At 41.0% G+C, this 17,876-nt stretch overlaps 1 protein-coding gene across 7 annotated transcripts in view; it reads right to left on the bottom strand.

Moving 5' to 3' along the window:
• The window catches only part of ATP6V0A1 (ATPase H+ transporting V0 subunit a1), a 30,530-nt gene extending 12,694 nt beyond the window's left edge, over nt 1–17,836 (bottom strand). For 2 of the 7 annotated variants that reach the window (XM_049799305.1, XM_049799306.1), the window contains exons 1-18: nt 17,732–17,836; nt 17,409–17,550; nt 17,104–17,182; nt 16,666–16,763; nt 16,132–16,260; nt 11,189–11,292; nt 10,230–10,356; nt 8,825–8,907; nt 8,078–8,171; nt 6,510–6,722; nt 5,658–5,808; nt 5,293–5,432; nt 4,333–4,490; nt 3,791–3,881; nt 2,847–2,965; nt 2,315–2,531; nt 1,602–1,709; nt 786–860 (exon numbers count right to left, since the gene is read on the bottom strand). In XM_049799305.1, the coding sequence (XP_049655262.1) occupies nt 786–860; nt 1,602–1,709; nt 2,315–2,531; nt 2,847–2,965; nt 3,791–3,881; nt 4,333–4,490; nt 5,293–5,432; nt 5,658–5,808; nt 6,510–6,722; nt 8,078–8,171; nt 8,825–8,907; nt 10,230–10,356; nt 11,189–11,292; nt 16,132–16,260; nt 16,666–16,763; nt 17,104–17,182; nt 17,409–17,525 (2,103 nt within the window). In that variant the 5' untranslated portion in view covers nt 17,526–17,550; nt 17,732–17,836. The remainder of the gene's footprint in view (nt 1–785; nt 861–1,601; nt 1,710–2,314; nt 2,532–2,846; nt 2,966–3,790; nt 3,882–4,332; nt 4,491–5,292; nt 5,433–5,657; nt 5,809–6,509; nt 6,723–8,077; nt 8,172–8,824; nt 8,908–10,229; nt 10,357–11,188; nt 11,293–16,131; nt 16,261–16,665; nt 16,764–17,103; nt 17,183–17,408; nt 17,551–17,731) is intronic. The other 5 variants (XM_049799311.1, XM_049799312.1, XM_049799308.1 and 2 more) reach the window with 4 other exon arrangements.
• Between the last annotated feature and the right edge of the window lie 40 nt (nt 17,837–17,876).

Raw genomic sequence — 17,876 nt, 5'->3', positions numbered from 1 at the left:
TGATAGAAACACTGGCGAACAGCTAAAAAGTGCCTCAGAGTACCTTCGACATGTGGAGTGTAAAACGTGCTTTACACAGTTCGTGAGATTTACGCTTCCTAGTTAGACAGGCAGCATTCACAACTAAAATCAAGTTGAAATATGCGATACTGGGGAAGGGACCAAGTTCTAGGAGCTGCTGCAATCTTCGCCAGAAAGCTTTGGCAGTAAAGGCCTGTCTATAGGTTTAGACACAAATAAGTAGAAACAACTGCTGCTGAGAGGCTTATTTGTGCACAACCATTTTATAAGAGTTTCAAGTCAAAGTGTCTACAAGGGCACAGGTGTCAAAAATCCAGTAATTACTGATATGAAGTTGTTGGGAGGCCATCACATATACATGATGTTCGGGAACACATAATGCAAACAGAAATGCTTCACTGAGAAGAATCCTAATCTACCTTAAACATATATGCAAGAAAAGGAAAAAAGGGGAACTTAACCTGGGGGGATGTGGTAGCAAGGTATTCCTGTGCTGCTCTGCAGGTTTTGATTTCAGCAGCACTCCTGCAAAGAAGTGTCTCTGCATTCAGCACACATAACTATTATCCTTCAGCCTGGTAGTTCTTCCAGAATGTATCAATTTTGCTGAACTTTGCTCTTTCCAAGAGAAAAGTGTTTTTCACCCTAAAGGTGCAGTTGTCATTCACTTATGAAATTCAGATACATTCCATGCTCTCTCGATAATTAGATAGAAAGCCAACTCCCATCTTTAAATCCATCAGGTGATTTTTAAATCCACTCACTGTTGCAGCCGCTGCTGCCTCTAGTGCCTGCTCGTTCGGGACTGTGCTGACTTGGGCCTCCGCGGGTTGCCCTTCCTGATAGTGAATGGAAGAAAAGAAAGGGAGGAAGAAGAAAACAAAAGAGAAAGGGGGATGAATGGAGGGGACATGGGAGGATGAGAGATGGTCAGAGAAGGGAGAGGGAGTGTCTTTAACTGAACTGATCTTTGACTCACTTAACATCCTAAAACCTGTCTGCCAAACATGCAGGGAGAATTTTCAAGTATCCTCAGTGCACGTGTGCCAGGTTCCTGCATTTTATATAAAGACACTTTACAGTACAGTTGGAAACCTAGAGATTACCCCAGAAGACAACCTCTCACTTAATGACCGCGTAAGTCTATTTTTTTCCTTTTAATTGTTACTTTTTACCCTCCAAACTGCTTTAACAAAGACAGCTGATAAATCTGCCAGCCAATTAAGCTTACATCTTTGCTTTTACATTGTCAGCCTAGCAAAGGCACAGAAGTGCATCCAGCAACCAGTAAGACAGTGTTCCTAAACCAGTTGACAAAGCCCAAGCCAGATACATTGTTTTTATCATTACCAACATAAAGCATTTTTAAAAGCAGGTTTGATGCTGGATCCAGATCTGAGAAGCAGACAGGCAATACTTTGTCTCCAGTAAAACACACCTGCTTTTATGCCTAGGAACATGCAAAAACATTTTACAGGTCACAATGCAGTGTGAACCTATGTATCCAAGATCAAGATGGAGAACATAGCTTTTCAACCATAATTTGTTTTCATATTGAAAATATAAAGGTAGTCACCCACCAAGTGCTTTCTCCTTAAATACTGATGGCGAAGGACCAAGGGTTTAGCTACCAGCATCCATGGCACACACAGTAACGCCACCACCACAAGGAAACATTGGAGCCCTTGCTGTAAAAGAAACAAGTCTCAGATGATTTAGTGGCAGTCCATGCTCAAACAAACACACAAAACCTAGCAAGAAGTCTTATGCAACACTGAATGACTGAATTCCCAGAGTACACGGACACTTCTCTCTCTCTCTCTTCCTGGAACGACAAGATGTGCTGTACTTAATGCCTGCTTGCAGCTGCCCCATCAGCATGTAATGTTGATACTGGTTTAGATTAGGGAAAAATCCAGAAGATTCTGCAGGGAATGAGAATTTGGCAGATGTCTGATAGTGCTGGGAGGAAATGGCATTAGTGTCTTAGCTAAGCTTAGAGGCACCTCATTGCAGATGCAGTACAATATTCCTAATCACTTTCCACTATTAATCTGGATCCAAATGTTCTGGAGCCACAGCCGACTTATGTTCAGACCAATATAAATCCCTGGTACAGGGATTATTCCTTCCTTCTTTAACATTACATAGTGTCAGGCTTTGGAAATGACGCCACATTTCCTCTATCACAGAGAAAACACGTTTCACACTTGATTTCACAATTATTATAAGGTCAATGAAAGACTCCAATATCATCAAGCATCTCTAATCTTATTCTAGCAAGAACACGCACCTGCCCTTTATATAGCATCTTATTACTGGTATCACTATAGGAGAACAGAAACATGTTGATAAAATGTATTAAAAGGCTTGGTGCATCCTTTGATGTGTGAGCATCATAGGCTGTCCATTTGTAGAAAATGAGAATAACAAGGTATCCAAACAGAGATGACATGAAAATAATTTCTGGAATAAATCCAAGGTATATGTTCAGTGGCTTCTTAAAATAGCTAGAGGAAAAAAAAGGAGAGTTTAATATTACATTTGGTTAGCATTAGGCATATGTAGGGCAAAAACTTTTATTGAGAATGTGAAGAGTGTCTTTGGAACAAAATTGCAGGGGCTCAGCATTTCAGCAATAGCTAGGACTTAAACACAGTAACCACTTGACATGCATAGTTCTACATATGCTGACAGAAACAACTGTATTGCATCCTTCAATCAGAAGGTTAAAGTCTGATAGGCTCCTGCATCTTAAACTGATACACACATTACACCCAAAGAAATCTCTCCCCGCCATGAGAAAAATAGAGCAAAGTACTTACATATGGTTGAGAAGACTCAATGTGACACCAAAGAGCATGTGGATAATGCCAAGAATCACAGACATTTTCATCTTAAATGAATTGAGGAAGGCCAGCTTATTGCTGGCAATATTCCAAATCTGTGAAAAAAACAACACTGAGTCAGCCAAACACTGAGTAAAAGAAAAACAGAGGAGAATGAAAATGTTCACTTTAAGCTAAATGGTCTTAACCATCCAGGAAATATTAGGCTGTAAGAGCAGGGTTTTTTTAAAGATGTGTTTGTTTGTCACATGGATATCTTTTGGGAAAGTGAGCAGGCAACCTTTTCTGCTATGAACACCATCTTACAGCAACAGATCCCACCATCAGAGAAGGAATCAAACCTTGCTTGTTTTTATGGTAGGCAAAAGTTGGAGGAAAAAGGGAGCTGGATCCTTGACAGGAAAAAAAAAAGATTATCCATTTAAATGAACAATTACACATAGTTCTGTTTTTATGCACTTCCTCTTTATGGTGGAACACAAGTAAGCTTTGTATAAAATTTTTTAAGCAGCGTTAGGAGCAGTGTTATTGATGTAGGCAGATATGAAATGACAGGATTACTTGGAAACTTACATTTCCAAGACAGAATAGAAAAGAGACAAATAACTTTTCTCCAAGGTAAAAAAGTAACTTCATAAAGTGATTTGCAAGTCTAACCAGATTTGATTAAAACGCTGCAGGTCAGAAAGGGTGAGAAAGAAGCCTTTAATGGACCCGAGAACAAGTCTCTCTGTCCTGAATCTAGCATCTCAGTAGGAACTGAATTAATTTTATCGTTCAGGAGTATTTCCAACATTGATAAAGAGTTTGCCAAGGGAATGGCTGGGCTATGGAAATGTTTCAGAGTGAACTGGACAGGCACTTTTCTTTCAGTTGACACAGAGGATGTTCTTAAAGGACAGCAAAGGAAAAGCTCTTACCGGGTCAATGCCAAAGGGATAAGGACCACCGAACACCCCTGGAATAGCAGGGTTCAGCTGAAGCAGAGGAGTATTCTCTAGCAAGGCATCTCTGTTTGGGTATAAGTAGAGTATACAAACATTAACACAAGCAACACTGTCCTCCTTCTGTAAAAACTAACAACATTATTCCCTTGTGAGAACAAGGAATATCTAAAATTGAAAGAACTTTAAGATTCCTGTGTGGTCCTAGAGATTTTCCCAAATGAAAAATAAACCTGTTTCTTGATCTGTTACTCAGTGTCACAAGGAAGAAAGATGCAGGGGACAGGAGTCTTACTATGTCTATGAGGAGAAAGGTGCTAAACTGCATCTTCACAAGTTCTCTGGGGGAAAAAAAAAAAGCTGGCTTGAAACTTGATAGATATCACATTTACATCCTTCTTCCAATTCTACTTGAGAGTGAGTTCAGAAGTTTTTGTTTTCCTGAGTAGGAGGACAATGGGGAAGGATAAGTCACCTGCTTATCACTGTCACTCTTTAGCTACCAACTATTTACTCACGACCAATTGCCTTTTGAGAACATCGGCCGCACGCTCCATGATGAACCGAACATATTAAGAGACTTGGAGAAGCAGTCATTGTAGATGAGGCCTGTGTAAGTGGAGAACAGTCCCATCAGCAGTATGATGTATCGACCACTAAAAACCATGTTGAACATCTAGTATAAAAAAAAACCAAAAAGGAACAAAGAAAGTCAATGAGAACAAGGAAGGTCTCTCAAAGATGAGACAGTAAGATCAGTCAGTTGCAGAACAGTATCAGCCATACAGACTAAAAGCCCAAAGTCTCTGCTTCCCCATGGCAGGGATCAAGGGTGCAAGAGGTAGCACTGCAGAACAGAATCTGGATACAGAGGATAAACAGGCAGTGTGACTGTCCACAGAGAATCTGGGATTAGCTGAAGAGGATAAATTGCACTCCACACAGTGATGCAAACCCCCAGCTGGCAGCATTAGTTTGGAACTAGGCAGTGCAGACCCTGTTCAGCTTTCTCCGTGCTCTGTCAACATGTCTTAACTCTGGTTCAACTCCTGCCAAGCTAAGCCCCGAGCAAGCAAAACCCACCTAGATCAGCAAATAGGAAGAATCTTGGAGATATGATATACATGTACAGAAGTTAGAGTTTTGCAGTGACTGAACCCCTTTATGATCCAACCAAATTTTGGGTGATTTATTTACAACAGCTTATCTGCTACACTTGATAGACAATTTCCTTCAAACAAATGAAAAGAATAATTTTCTATAAACATCTGAAAGGAAAATCAAAGGAACTCAACTACTATTATGAAATTATGCTACTTGGTCTGTGGTCTACAGGCTTCCCAGTCTGTCTATATGCTTCACAAATTTCAAATGTAAGAAGTAATGGACATTGTCAACTCAAGGGGGAAGGATGTGAGAGTTGCAGCTTGGTTTACCTTTGTTTGAAATGCAAAGCTCAGCATGACTTGTCACTTTACCTCATTGTCACTCTTCTGTGACAGAATACGACTTTCCCTAAGCACCATCCAGACAGCAATCAGAGTCATCAGGATTCCATGGCCAAAATCTCCAAACATCACAGCAAACAAAAATGGGAAGGTAATGATCGTATAGGGTGCTGTAAGAGAAAAGATGACACCCCTAGTGCACTGTATTTGAGTAAGCCCATATTTACTACAGTACAATTTAGGCAATTTAGCAATATAATTCCCAGCTTCCCCTCTGCTTCTGAAAGGTGTTAAGTACTCTATCAGAAATTTTCACATAGGACAGACAATACAGAGAAACACCATAACTAAAAAATTGAGATAGATGTCTTGGACTTTCATAAGTATGAATTTACCTGGATTTATTTCCCGATATGTTCCAATGCCATAAGCATCAACAATGTTTTGAAAGCCAGAAGTAAACTTGTTAGTTTTGTTGTATGTTGGTGGGGTCTGATTGGTTTGCATCCTGTTTAAAATAGATGGGACAGTGGATCCGCTGTGCTCCTGTTTAAAAAATAAATAAATTAGAAAACCCATCCTCAGAGCACTGGAGGACAGAGTAAAACACTACTCTCTCATTAGCATTTGGAAAACTACAAGGTTGCATTTTTGTCCTGTGCTTGCATGATGAGAAATATACTTGAACAGCTGAGGAAGGTTGCCAAGTTTCTACCACTCTACACTTTGTATGGCAGGAAGAGATGCCCTTGTAGTAAGGATGAACATTGTCTGATTAGGACAGACAAGAAAACTCATGCAAGATTTTGGTTTTTTAAAACAGCAAATGAAAGGACTTCAAGACACCCAACTCTATTATCTGACTATCTGAGCAGAGGGCAAGCTTGCTAATGTCCTGGATAGCTCCTTTCAGTAAGTTCCACTATGTATCTAAACAGCAGGACTACAAAGCACAGCCAGGTTAACTAAATGTATCAAAGAACTCAAACACAGGAAAATGCATTACCATTATAGCATTTTCCTGAACTTAAAGCTTTACACAACATATTTGTTACAAAGTTTATCTATGAGCCATGACTCCTGGATGTTAAATAGCGGGTCCTCTGTGAGGACTGATTCAAACAGCCCTAAGGGATTGTTTTCAGAGACTCACAATTCGGAAAAATCAATTAATCCATGCTGTGTTTGCTGACAGTTGATAGTCTGCTTGAACAGCAGCAGACAGGAGCAGTACAGCAGTTACTCACAGTGCCTCTCCTGAGAGCAAACTGGATAGAATCGAGGTCAGCAACAGGACACCAGACTTCAGCAATCAAGCACTTCTGTGTCACATCAATATTGCACAAATTCAGGGTATGGTAGATAGCCTTCATCTTGCGTACTTTGATGAACCAGACACGGATATTTTTAGCAGCTGCCTGCAAAACCCTTTGGCGATGATCCTCTGTTTGGTTCAGTACCTTTCATAGAGAAGTAGGATAAAGATAAGGCAAAAATCATTGACCAAAACCCAAAAGCATGCAGAAGTGCAGTGTGAAATTGGACTGACCAACAAGACATGCCTTACCCACCAGAGGCTGGATGGATAAGCCCTTTCCCCCATCCCATGCACAAGATTGCAACATGCCTGCAATATATGCTTTAGTTTCCATATTAATTAGTGCTGCTAAAAGGTTTTAAGGCTTCTTTCCAGGGATACTTTTTGACTATTTTCCTCTTCCAACTCCAAGGTCAGTGGGTATTTCAAACAAAGAACTGTTCAGAGACCACACAGAACATTTTTTCCTCCACCGAGATTAAAAGAGCAGAGAAGAATTCTACATGTGAGGTGTACAATGCACACAAAGATTACAGTGAAAGACTTTTTTACTGAAGGGAAAAGGAGAAAGTGTTTTCTACTGAGGGTGTTTTCCATTGGAACATATCTAACTCAGGCCAAGTCAGATTTCCAGGCTGGAAAGTCTTAGACTCAAGGAAAAGTGAGGACACAGGGCACATATGGCTTTGAATCCTTCTAGTTAAATTGCTTCTGAGTTCTTGTCTACTTTAAAATTGGTAAACAGCTGCACTATACAACTCCCAGCTTGAGACAGTTTCTGTATCAAATAAGCAGTCCAAATTCAACTGGTTTTCCTTTTAGTTTCTGAACCTTTTCTTTTTGTCTCAAATCCCTTCAATTTTTCTGTATTATAAGATACTGCCTTTCTTCCTTGAAGCAAGCATCAAGTATTTCAGAGCTGGCACCCAGTAGATTTGTGTGCTGATTACTTTTTAACAACACTCAGGCTGCTGCACAAGAGATTAGTTGTAAAGCAGAAGCTCTTCAGGACAGCACAATGTGAAAATATGAAGACAGGCAGAAAAAGGAACAGCTAAGTTAAGGTTGGCATTGTTTTCTCAGCTTGGAAATAAGTTTAAATGTTTTCAAAGTTATTGCAGATGAAACAGGCAATTACACAAGCATGCTTTCAGAGTTGGAAAACATGGTATCTCCTTACACATGCATATTCCTCTCTGCTCCCTGGTATGCAGTTCTCCATCGATGCTGCACTTACATGTATATAATTAACTGCTCAGCCCTCCAGAAAGATCAAACCACCCCACCATCCTAAACCCCAACAAAGAAAACAACTGAGTAGACAGTCTGCAAACATCTTTCTTGCACTGCTGAGCTGATGCTCTCAAGCTACTTGGAGATGAAAATACAGTCATCTAATAGGGCCAAAAAGTCTCCTGTTTTAATAGGATCCAAAGAAGTTTTCAACTATATTATTAAAGAAAAAAGAAAAAGGGGCATTGACCCCAGTTATTTTACCATCTGAAGATCATCAATTCTGGTATTGACACCAGAAGCCATTTCTTTCCGCTCCTGTGGTGTTTCTGGGCATGGGTAGAGGGAGGCACGGAATCTGAAAGACATGCAAGCCACCTTAGTAACAAAGACAGAAAGAAGATAAATCAGTCAGGGAAATAGATGGCTGAGCCTGAACACACAAATAAAGCAAGAAGCACCTTAAGAGAAGTTTCTGATCAGCAAAGACTGCCAAGCAGAGTTTCAGTCTTTAACTCAAGTGGGTGCAGAAGTTTGCTTTAGGCCAAACCAGAAGCTGAATGCTTAAGAAAATGGAAGTGGGAGAAAATCCTTTGTTCCCTGTACTGGCAGTGTCTCAAAGGTACTGTCCCAAAGTTGATTAGCCATCCCAGTTCAGGGTGCTGCTATCACACCAATGCAGCTGCTAGCAGTAGTCACTGTTGATCTCCCCTGTGAGAATATCGCCTGCTGACATCCCAACTAGGCCTGTCTGAGAGTTCAACACTTGAACTCCTTTTGTTTTTAGGCATTCTCTAGCAAAGCAGTCACCTACTTTGAACATTACAGGCTTGGGGAGCGGCTAGTTTGACTGTAAAATATGTTTCAGCTACTTTTTGTACTTTTTATTTGCTGTCAAAATATGTACTCCTACAGTCACTGTGAAATTAGGAGTTGAAAAGTATCACTATTAAGTCATGCCAATGTGTTTCAAATATTTGAGAGAGCTGCCCAGCTGTAAGACTTTCATACCCTTCACATATCTTCTTGACTCTGTTCTTCAGCTGGTCGCCTTGGAAGAAGATGATAAACACAGACTTGTGCACATAATCCCCCTAGAACAGAAAAAAGAGTGCACTGTAATAGCTCAGCTATTTACAGAAATTAGCGTTATAGCAAATTACAACGGAGTTTTACTTTTCCTTCCTCTGAATCTGTACATACAGAGTTTATATCTGCAGTGCATCAAGAATGTAGCTTAACAACTGACTGAAACAGTCACAAGGAAAGCAATTTTCTTAGCCTCAGTATAGAACATCCCTACTGTACTTGTGTTTACTGAAGCAAAACATTCTAGATTATCTATTCTATGTAATACAATAAACAGGAAAGCCTGGGAAGATCTCCAAAAGAACAGAGATGCAATGAAATATTTATCAGCACTTACTGCAGTCAGCTCACCTACAGAAGCAAGCACAAAGCTAAAGAGTGAATGAAAATAAGATGAAGCAGAGATTAACAACTGATTCTCCAGGGAAGCCAAGGGCACATTCTTTGTACAGCTGTTTTCATGTTGGTAGCCAGGTCCCCTTTCCTGCATTTGTTGACAAGTTATTGTTCTACCTTACTTAGGAAATTTTAACATAATGTTTCAAGAATAATTACATTAGGTGTAACCTCAATTTAAGGAAGTGTTGCACAATAAGAACAAAGTCTCCCCTAGTAGACAGATAATTCAGCAGGTCAACTACCAGCAGTCAGTGGGACAAGAGAACAAGTCAGCCTTACACAAGAAACAAAGATGCAGTTACTGAGTTTCAACTCTTGTGTCTTTGTTCCAGGGCAGCCTACATACAGCTTTTCTTTTTACTGGTTAAGAGCAAGAGTTCCTGAAGTTTGAGCACTGTCCCTTGATTTGAGCAAAGAGGACACTGAATGTAAAAACAGGCCCAACTACAACATGTACTATTTATATCTGTAATAAAGCCAACAATTCTCAGGTGGATGTTTAAATTATTGATTAGCAAATAAGAAAAACCAAAAGGTCCAAGTTCAGAGTAAACGAGCTACAGATGTTACACACTGCTAATGTCCAAAAGAGCCTCTTTCAAGGATTACTACTTATTCAGAACCGCATGCAGGAGCTGCATTTGTAGTTTGTTCCAGAGAAGCAACTATGACCTGCTGCAGTCCAAATTTTGAGTTGTTTTTCCCCCTTTCAACAGCATTCACCATCCATCTTGCTATTTTTGTTTTAATAAAACAGGAAAACATTTATCACTAAAGCCTCAGAAGCTGCAAGTAGGTACTGTGAAGGGACACAAAACAAACGTTTGCCTGCATGGAGCTCATTGAGGGATAGAGGCTTGGATCTATAGATCTTATATCCTTTTACACATCTGAGGCTTTTGCTGCTGTAAATAATAGGTCCTTTTACCGTTACAGGATCCTCCAGGGGGTTTTCAATTTCTGCTTGACGCAGGAATACATTCCCTCGGCACACTCGCCATAGCATGCGCTCAAACATGGGGATCCGCTCACGGTTGATCACACCAGCCACAAAACTGTAAAGGGAGCAGCATAAATGTAAGTTCTGCACCAAAAAGAAGACATAGTCTAACACCCAAAATACTGATAGCAACTGGAGTTTAGCATTATATTGAAAGCTAGAAAAATCTTGTTTTAAAATCAGTTCTTTAAGCAAAATGGAAGGTCTTTTAAATACATAGAGATAAAAACACAACAAAAACAACTGCACTATAGCACAAGCTATGCCTTTTAACAGAATGAAATCATTTATTAAAAAAAAATAAATCACTGGTTAAAGGAGAAACAAATGCATTCAGACATACAGTTTCTATGCCTGCTAGTCCTCATTTCAATAGGTTCCTGGCACATTACGTGGCAAGGATTATAGCAGTCACGGCTATCATTGACTACATTCTAGGCACATGCTTCGGAAGACCTCACTATTTCAAACCCCCATGTCCAGATAAAGAATTACACATGCAAAAAGACAGTCGGGAAGCAGCTAATAAAAAGGATACAGAACTATACAGTTTTTTCAGACAATTATGTGCCCACAGTAGTTACTAGTTTCAACAAAGCTGTGAGAGCTCAGAATGTCTGAAAAAGCAACCAGAACAGATTTACAAGGAACGAACTAGTATAATTTTTTGTGCAGACAGAAATGTGTGAAGCACAAATATGAACTGGGAAGTTAATGTACATAGGACAACAACAGAGACCAGCAGCTGGTTTTAGATCAGCCTTCATCTGGTTGATGTGCCAGTCTGGAAAGTTCGACAGCTGCGCTCAAATGGTTGTAGATCCCACAGGCTGAGCATAAACCAGCAATCCTAAAGCCAGACAAAAGAAAGCAGAAATTGCCATTACCCAAGTCGTAGTGGAGCACCTCTTCCCATCTCGCTTGGTTCCAGGAGTGAAGAAGATTCCTCCAACAGGTCTGGATCCGCCATCTGCTGATGATGCAATTCAGCCTGAATTCACAAATCAATTAATATCTAATGAAACTAGTTAGTGGCATGCAGGGAATGAGGAACCAGGAGATAGCTTGGGGAGACAAAAAAAAAAAAGAAAAAAAAAAAGAAGAAAAAGAATGAACGAACACAAGACAGAAGAAAAAGGAACTAGATGATAGAAAAGACAGCAGGAATCACACAAGGAAGGAGAAAAACAAGAGGAGAAGTGGAATGGCTCAGCAAAGCTTCCTTACAAGAAAGGTCTCAAGATTGCTGCAGCATAATGATGGGGCTGTGGGATATATAAGTCTGAAGAAAGGCAGAATTAAAAAAAATTTATCAAGTTTTAAATACAAGTGATGTTCCCAAGAACCATTTTTTAATGGCACAAAACAGGGTGACACACTCTCATCTTTTCCTATATCTTAAACGGAGAAAAATGTGAAGGTAGATGCTGATTCCCTCTTGCACTACTTCTGCATTTTCTTCATATTAATAAAGATGCAAAAGACGTTTCTAAGAGGTGCCTGGGAAATTATACTTGCACATAAAGTAGCCTGGGAGTCTCGTTCTACGCAACAGGAAGAACAATACACAGGTTAAGTCTTCCACAGACAGTTTAACTGACCTTAGGGCAACTTGCAACTTCACAAGGCTCTAACCCTACAACCAGTTACACAAGACCTGCATACCCTATGTGTGTTGGCCTTCTGTCGTACTCCAAAGCAAAGGCAATACCTCATTCATTTCGGAACAACGTGACCATAGTTTGATTGATTCCGTGTTACTTGCCACATCAGTGTAGATACAGGGTCAGAATCAGTAACAAAACCTGGAAGTACCGGATGGTAATTTTCTTTACTGGCTTTACAAAGTTCTCCCTCCAGGAAAAACACACAATAATTCCAGCTTAAAAACATGCTTACTGATTAAATCTTTTCATTGTTCCAAGATATTTATCCTTATTCACTATACGTATTATTGCCAGACACATAAGATGCAGACTGCATAGGGCAGTCTGACTATGTTGCTCAGTTTTTGACTAGCCAGGCATTAAAATAGGATGCAATTTTATACTGTCCTTCATTGCAACTAATTTGCAGCATAAAATTCTTGGGAATATAGCTTGTAAGCATCAACGTTTCAAGTCAGGAAGGATGCTCAAATCACATCCTCTTGTGCACCATCTTCATCCTTCATTCAACCCCACATCATGGTTATTTCTACCTCTGCAGCTTATATAACGAAATGACAAGAGTTACAGTTCCTTAGCACAAACAGAGGGCCAAATTCTACCCTCTGTGGTATACAGGAGGTCTTCCCCACACAGCTGTCAAGGGAACTTGCCAAAATACACTTGAAAGTAGAGTTTGACCCTAGAACACGTAAAATGCATGCACACATACAGCGCAGCCTTGCAAAAGCATATAGCAAATTTAATGACTCAGCCATAGTTTCTTTGTTTGTGCTGTGTCATAATTTTGGTGAAAAACTCTGCAACATTTTACTTGCATTTTACTTGCAAAAGTATTTACCATATACAAGAAAAGCTTTTGCAAGGCTGACATCAAATGCAGCTGAATTGCTTGTACACACACTTGCTTTAGCTTACAGATGTTACAAAAGTAAGGGAGCCCTTAATTTAGTTTGGAAAGCCAACAAGAAGGATTTCTGATCCTTTCAACTTTAAGGCAACTTGTTGCAACATCAAAAACTGAATGAAAATTTTGCTTCACAGAGAACACAGCCAAAATAAGAAAGTTTGGTACCCCAAAACAAAACATACAGACCAAACATACCAGTGATTATTTGATATCTAGATTTCTGGATGTTGAAAAACAGCAAGTTAAAATTTTAAGAGGCTTGTATTGTATTTATCAGTAATCAAGATACTCTCTGTGATAATTTGTGAGGTGCACCATATTTTAGCATATGAAACACAAAAAAGAAGGATAGCACATGTGAAAACTTTGGATCTGACTCCCTTGAGAGACTAATTCTTATAAACATTTAATATTACTTCTGACCCTTTTGGGCTATGTGTCCTTTATTCAGGACACTGTATAAAACAGAGACAAGTCCTGCTTAGAGCGGTTGAAATTACAAAACAAAGCAGTTTAGAATAAATTTGGATTAGACCGGTTTTACTAAACAAGACTTTTCTTCCACAAGGATTATTTGCATAACAAACCCCTATGTTCTTTAACTTCATCTCTCAACAACTACTTTGATATGATGACCACACCCTTTCTAGAAAGGAAACGGCCTGGCAACATCAGCTCTGGTTCTGGAAGAATAACTAAAGCAGCACTGCAAGATTTAACAGAAATAAAAAATTGAGAGACTATGTAGAAATGAAAGAGCTATCCAGCTACAATGCAGAAGAACAAGGCTCTAGGAGATTTACTTTGAATTAGAGTTTTCACCAGCAGCAAGTGAAATATCATAGTTATTATGAAGTATTTTTACTATACCAGGTCACTCAGGATTGGAAAAACCCAAGCATTTGCATGCCAGTAATTAGAATGCAGACCTTTAATTATTAAACATTTTCAAATTGCTTGTTTTTCACCCAGATCAGCACCTTTAATCTCAAGGCCTGAAGATTAGGTTCATTTTTCCTACTCTTGATTATAGTTCTGCTCTTTAACAGCTCTGGATCACTACACACAGTGCCATACAATTCAAGCCCCTTTCAGTTCACGAACAGAACAAAAATCAATTTTCACAAGAACTAAAAGGAATTTATTTCACCATCTAACTTATTAACCCAGAGCCCAGACAGAAATTACAGATGCAAAACAAACAGAAAAAAGCAGATGGCAAGAAGAGTTAGAGGAAAGAGAGAAAGGGGACTGCATGCCATTAACCATTACTTTTCCAGTCTTCTTTTACGCTCACACTCTAGGCAAAACTTTCAGAGAAATCTCTCCAGCTCATACTGTTCTTCATAAGCAAAGACAAGAAGACTGAGAAAAGGAGCATAATTATCAACATGATATGTTGAAACAAGAAATGGCTACTTTGACTAGAATGGTCATATGAAGAACAAATGAAAAAATTTTGCCATCCTCCCTCCCCCAGTGCACAAACTCCAGAGGGCAGAGCAAGTGCCAAGTATAAAGTAATTTGGATAGTAAGCCATTTCTTGTGCAACTTATTACTATGAATAACACAATCTTAATTACAAGTTATTGAAGTCTTCAAGTGTTGAAGGTACTGTGCAAATGACAGCATGAAGAAATGAAGCATTCACCACTTCGGGATAATAAGTAGACAGCACAAGGCTCAGAAGTCCTGGACTAGTCAGGATCTCTCACGCACAGCTGATTGCTGTTTATCATGTGAACTGAAACAGTTTTAAATTTTCAACACCTACGTTTTACTGAACTTCACACATGAGCTGTTCAGTTTGCTTTTACATATAGCAGTACATTTTATTTGTTGTATTTTGTTTTATTATTACAGAAAACAGTTATCAAACAGGAGCAGGAACGTATCTAAACTTTCTGTGGCCAGTTCATTTAAGTCTGAATTCCATTTTGTGGGTGACCTGACACAGACTGCTTAGAAGATTGATTTTGATCTTTAAATTTAGTATGATCATAGTGTACTTGAAGAAAAGCAGTAGCCAGCTTTCACCAGAGAGGACAGTAATTAATAAAGTGCACAGCACTAGCTGTACTTGGTTTTACTCAGAACAGGCAGGCAGTGGCCCCTTAACGCAGCTAAGTAATAGATTATCAGGTTAACGCTGTTTGTCCAAGGAGACACTGGTAAGTGAACATTCAACACTTAAAGATGAGGTTTTTTTGTACTGAAACCAACCCCATGACCAATCAACCGATCATACTAGCAGCAGTATCTATGTCAGCAGTGACTAAGACTTGTGTTGGCACGGGAACAACCTTAGTGACTGAACAGGCAGCATCCTATGCCAAAAAAACAAAAAACAAACCGTTAGATAAACGGTCTGAAATTTGCAGGAGCCCAGCTCTACTTGATCACAGCCTTTGTAAATACCAGAAGCCATATCCGTTAAGAATTCTTTGATCAAATCCTTGGATTAGAGGAAACAGGACATATACTCAGCAAAAACATGCCCTTCCCATTCTAAAAAACATACAGGAGCTCTTTGAGAAAACTCCCTAGACTTTGAGATAGTTAAGCTTTACAACAAAGGATTATATCTTCTCTCACGCAGGTTTTATGTCTGTATCACAAATGACATCAGAGAAGCTCTTCTCAGGTCCAGTGAAACAGTTGCCAGTTTCTGGCCTAGCAATCATTTGACAAAACGTTGAAGATTTTAAAAGGCAGCTTTACTCCAGAACTTGCCTCTGAAAACTCTAGGGTTTGATCAAAGGCTCAATGAAATAAACAAATAAACAAACAAACAAACAAATAGTCTATTCAGTGGACTTTGTATTTTGACCCTAATGAGTAATCTCCATATAACCTTTCAAAGGCTAATTCCTCTGTGAAAGCCAGGCATGACTGTTTATCTGCATATGTACCAAAGAAACTCTTACCCACTGAAGAAAAGGGCTCACTGTAGCACCAAATGTTTGGTCTGTTGATGTGCTTTAATGACTACTAGCATCTTAATTATTGCACACAATTTTTAGACAAACCTTAACTAAAATAAACCCAGAACAACATCATAAGAGGTAAATCATGGGTAGCTATGTGTACTGCATGAAAAATGGAAAATAATTTGAGATGCTTTCTTAAACAAAGCATAAAAATGACCCTGCTGTCCAAAACAGCAACTGAAAATATATTTGAGAATAGAAATGGTAATTTATGGGAGAAGAACCAGCTCCCCAAGTGTTAACCCGCCCCCGGTATTCTGACCTCATCAAAAAATTGCTGAGTTTTACGCAGTATAAATTTTAATTCTGTCAGCTCCAAGAAGTTTCTCTTCAGAGCTTCCTGGTTCGTGTTGATTTCTTTAAGCTCATTTTCAATTTTCTCAAAGTTTGCCTGCAAGATGTGGAAAGGAGAAGGAAAAAGGACTTAAAGTAATTCCATAAATGAGTGCTATTAAGTCTATTAAAACAAGAAAGCAGGCAAGATGCTTTGCATCTCCACCAATTTGCATGCAATTGCAGATGCGTCTCCAGTCTGCTATGGCACATAGATCCAGATCAGTGACATTCTCTTCAGGCAGTCTGAAGCTTCTCATACTCAGCCAGTCTTTTATAGACTGGATTTACACAGTGTTCTTCAAAGCATTAAAAACCCTCATAAACTTCAACACAGACCCACCATAAACCACGCAGTTCCAACAGTTTTTGACTCAATTCAATGAGTATCTACGAACGGAGCTAATTTCCCCTGTTTCCATCTATAGTCAAATACTACTTGAGTCTTAACACACATCATTACCTCCAAGTCAATCATGTCACGTGGAAAAGGCACCTCTGGGTTTTCACCGGTGTCCATGATAGGAATATTTGCTTTTTTAATCTCCTTCTCGACAAACCCTGGAGAGACAGCATTGTTAATGTTAACTAAAACAATACTTCAATGTCAAACTGCCACTGTAACCTCCACCTAGCCCGATTAGCAGCTGTGAGCTCTTTCACCTCCTACTCCAAGATCGTCTTATTTGGTAAGTTATCTTTCAAGCAGGAAGCGAATCCCTGGAGGCAGTCTGACTGGCTGACACAGAGAAGAAAGGCAGCCTTCGCTCCTCCGGTCAGCACTTTGTTTTCTGACACTGCCTTGCAGGTTTAGCCTCCATTGATTTTTTTTTTTTTTTTTTTCTCTCTCCGATAAAAGCTGCAGCCTTCAAGCCGTATCAAAACCCAGAGAGAAACGTACTGAGCTTGCGGTCCATTTCTTCACACCTCCTGACTTCGTTAACGAATTTTCGCTGGAACACGTTCACGTCGGGGTTGAGCTGCAGGGAGAGGCAGGACACCGTCAGGACACCCACCGGCACACAGCCGCGGCCGAAGGCGCCGGGGCCCGAGCACCCCGGGAGCGAGGGGCGGCTGCCGCTGCCCGCCCCCGCCTCTTCTCCGGCGGCACCCGCCGCGGCGGGCGCAGGCCCAGGCAGAGGCAGGGAGGTGGCGGCGGCGGCCGCCGTTCCCGGGTGCGCCAAGCGAGGGGCGGCCGGTACTCACGTCGCGGAACTGGACCTTCCCCAGCTCGCCCAGCTCGCTGACACAGCAGTACGCGGCCTCGGACTGGAGGAAGAGCTGGGCCAGGGTCATCTCCTCGCTGCGGAACAGCTCCCCCATGGCGGCGACGTCCCCGCCGCGGTCTCTGAGGAGAAGGGCCGTGAGGACGGAACGCGGGCGGCAGCGGGCCGGCGCGGGGCCCGGACGGGCCCGGCACTCCCCGCCCCCTCACGGCCCCGGCCCCGGCTGCCGGGCGGGCGGGCGGGCGGCGGGCCCCATCCCCGGCCCGGCCGCGGAGCGCCGCCGCCCCGGCCCCGCCATGTTACCTGCCGCCGCAGTCCCCGCGAAGCCCGAACCCGCAGCGGCCGCCGCCGGCTGATCCGCGGCGGCTCCCGTCCCTGACGTCACTGCGCACGCGGGGCTGTGTCACGCGGGCACGTCTCCTAGCGACGGCGCGCCTCGGCTGGGCCC

The sequence above is a fragment of the Accipiter gentilis genome, chromosome 5, assembly GCF_929443795.1.
Source record: "Accipiter gentilis chromosome 5, bAccGen1.1, whole genome shotgun sequence".
Lineage (NCBI taxonomy): Eukaryota > Metazoa > Chordata > Aves > Accipitriformes > Accipitridae > Astur > Astur gentilis.
The sequence above is the reverse complement of the archived record's forward strand: the minus strand, read 5'-3'. Positions and strand labels throughout refer to the sequence as shown.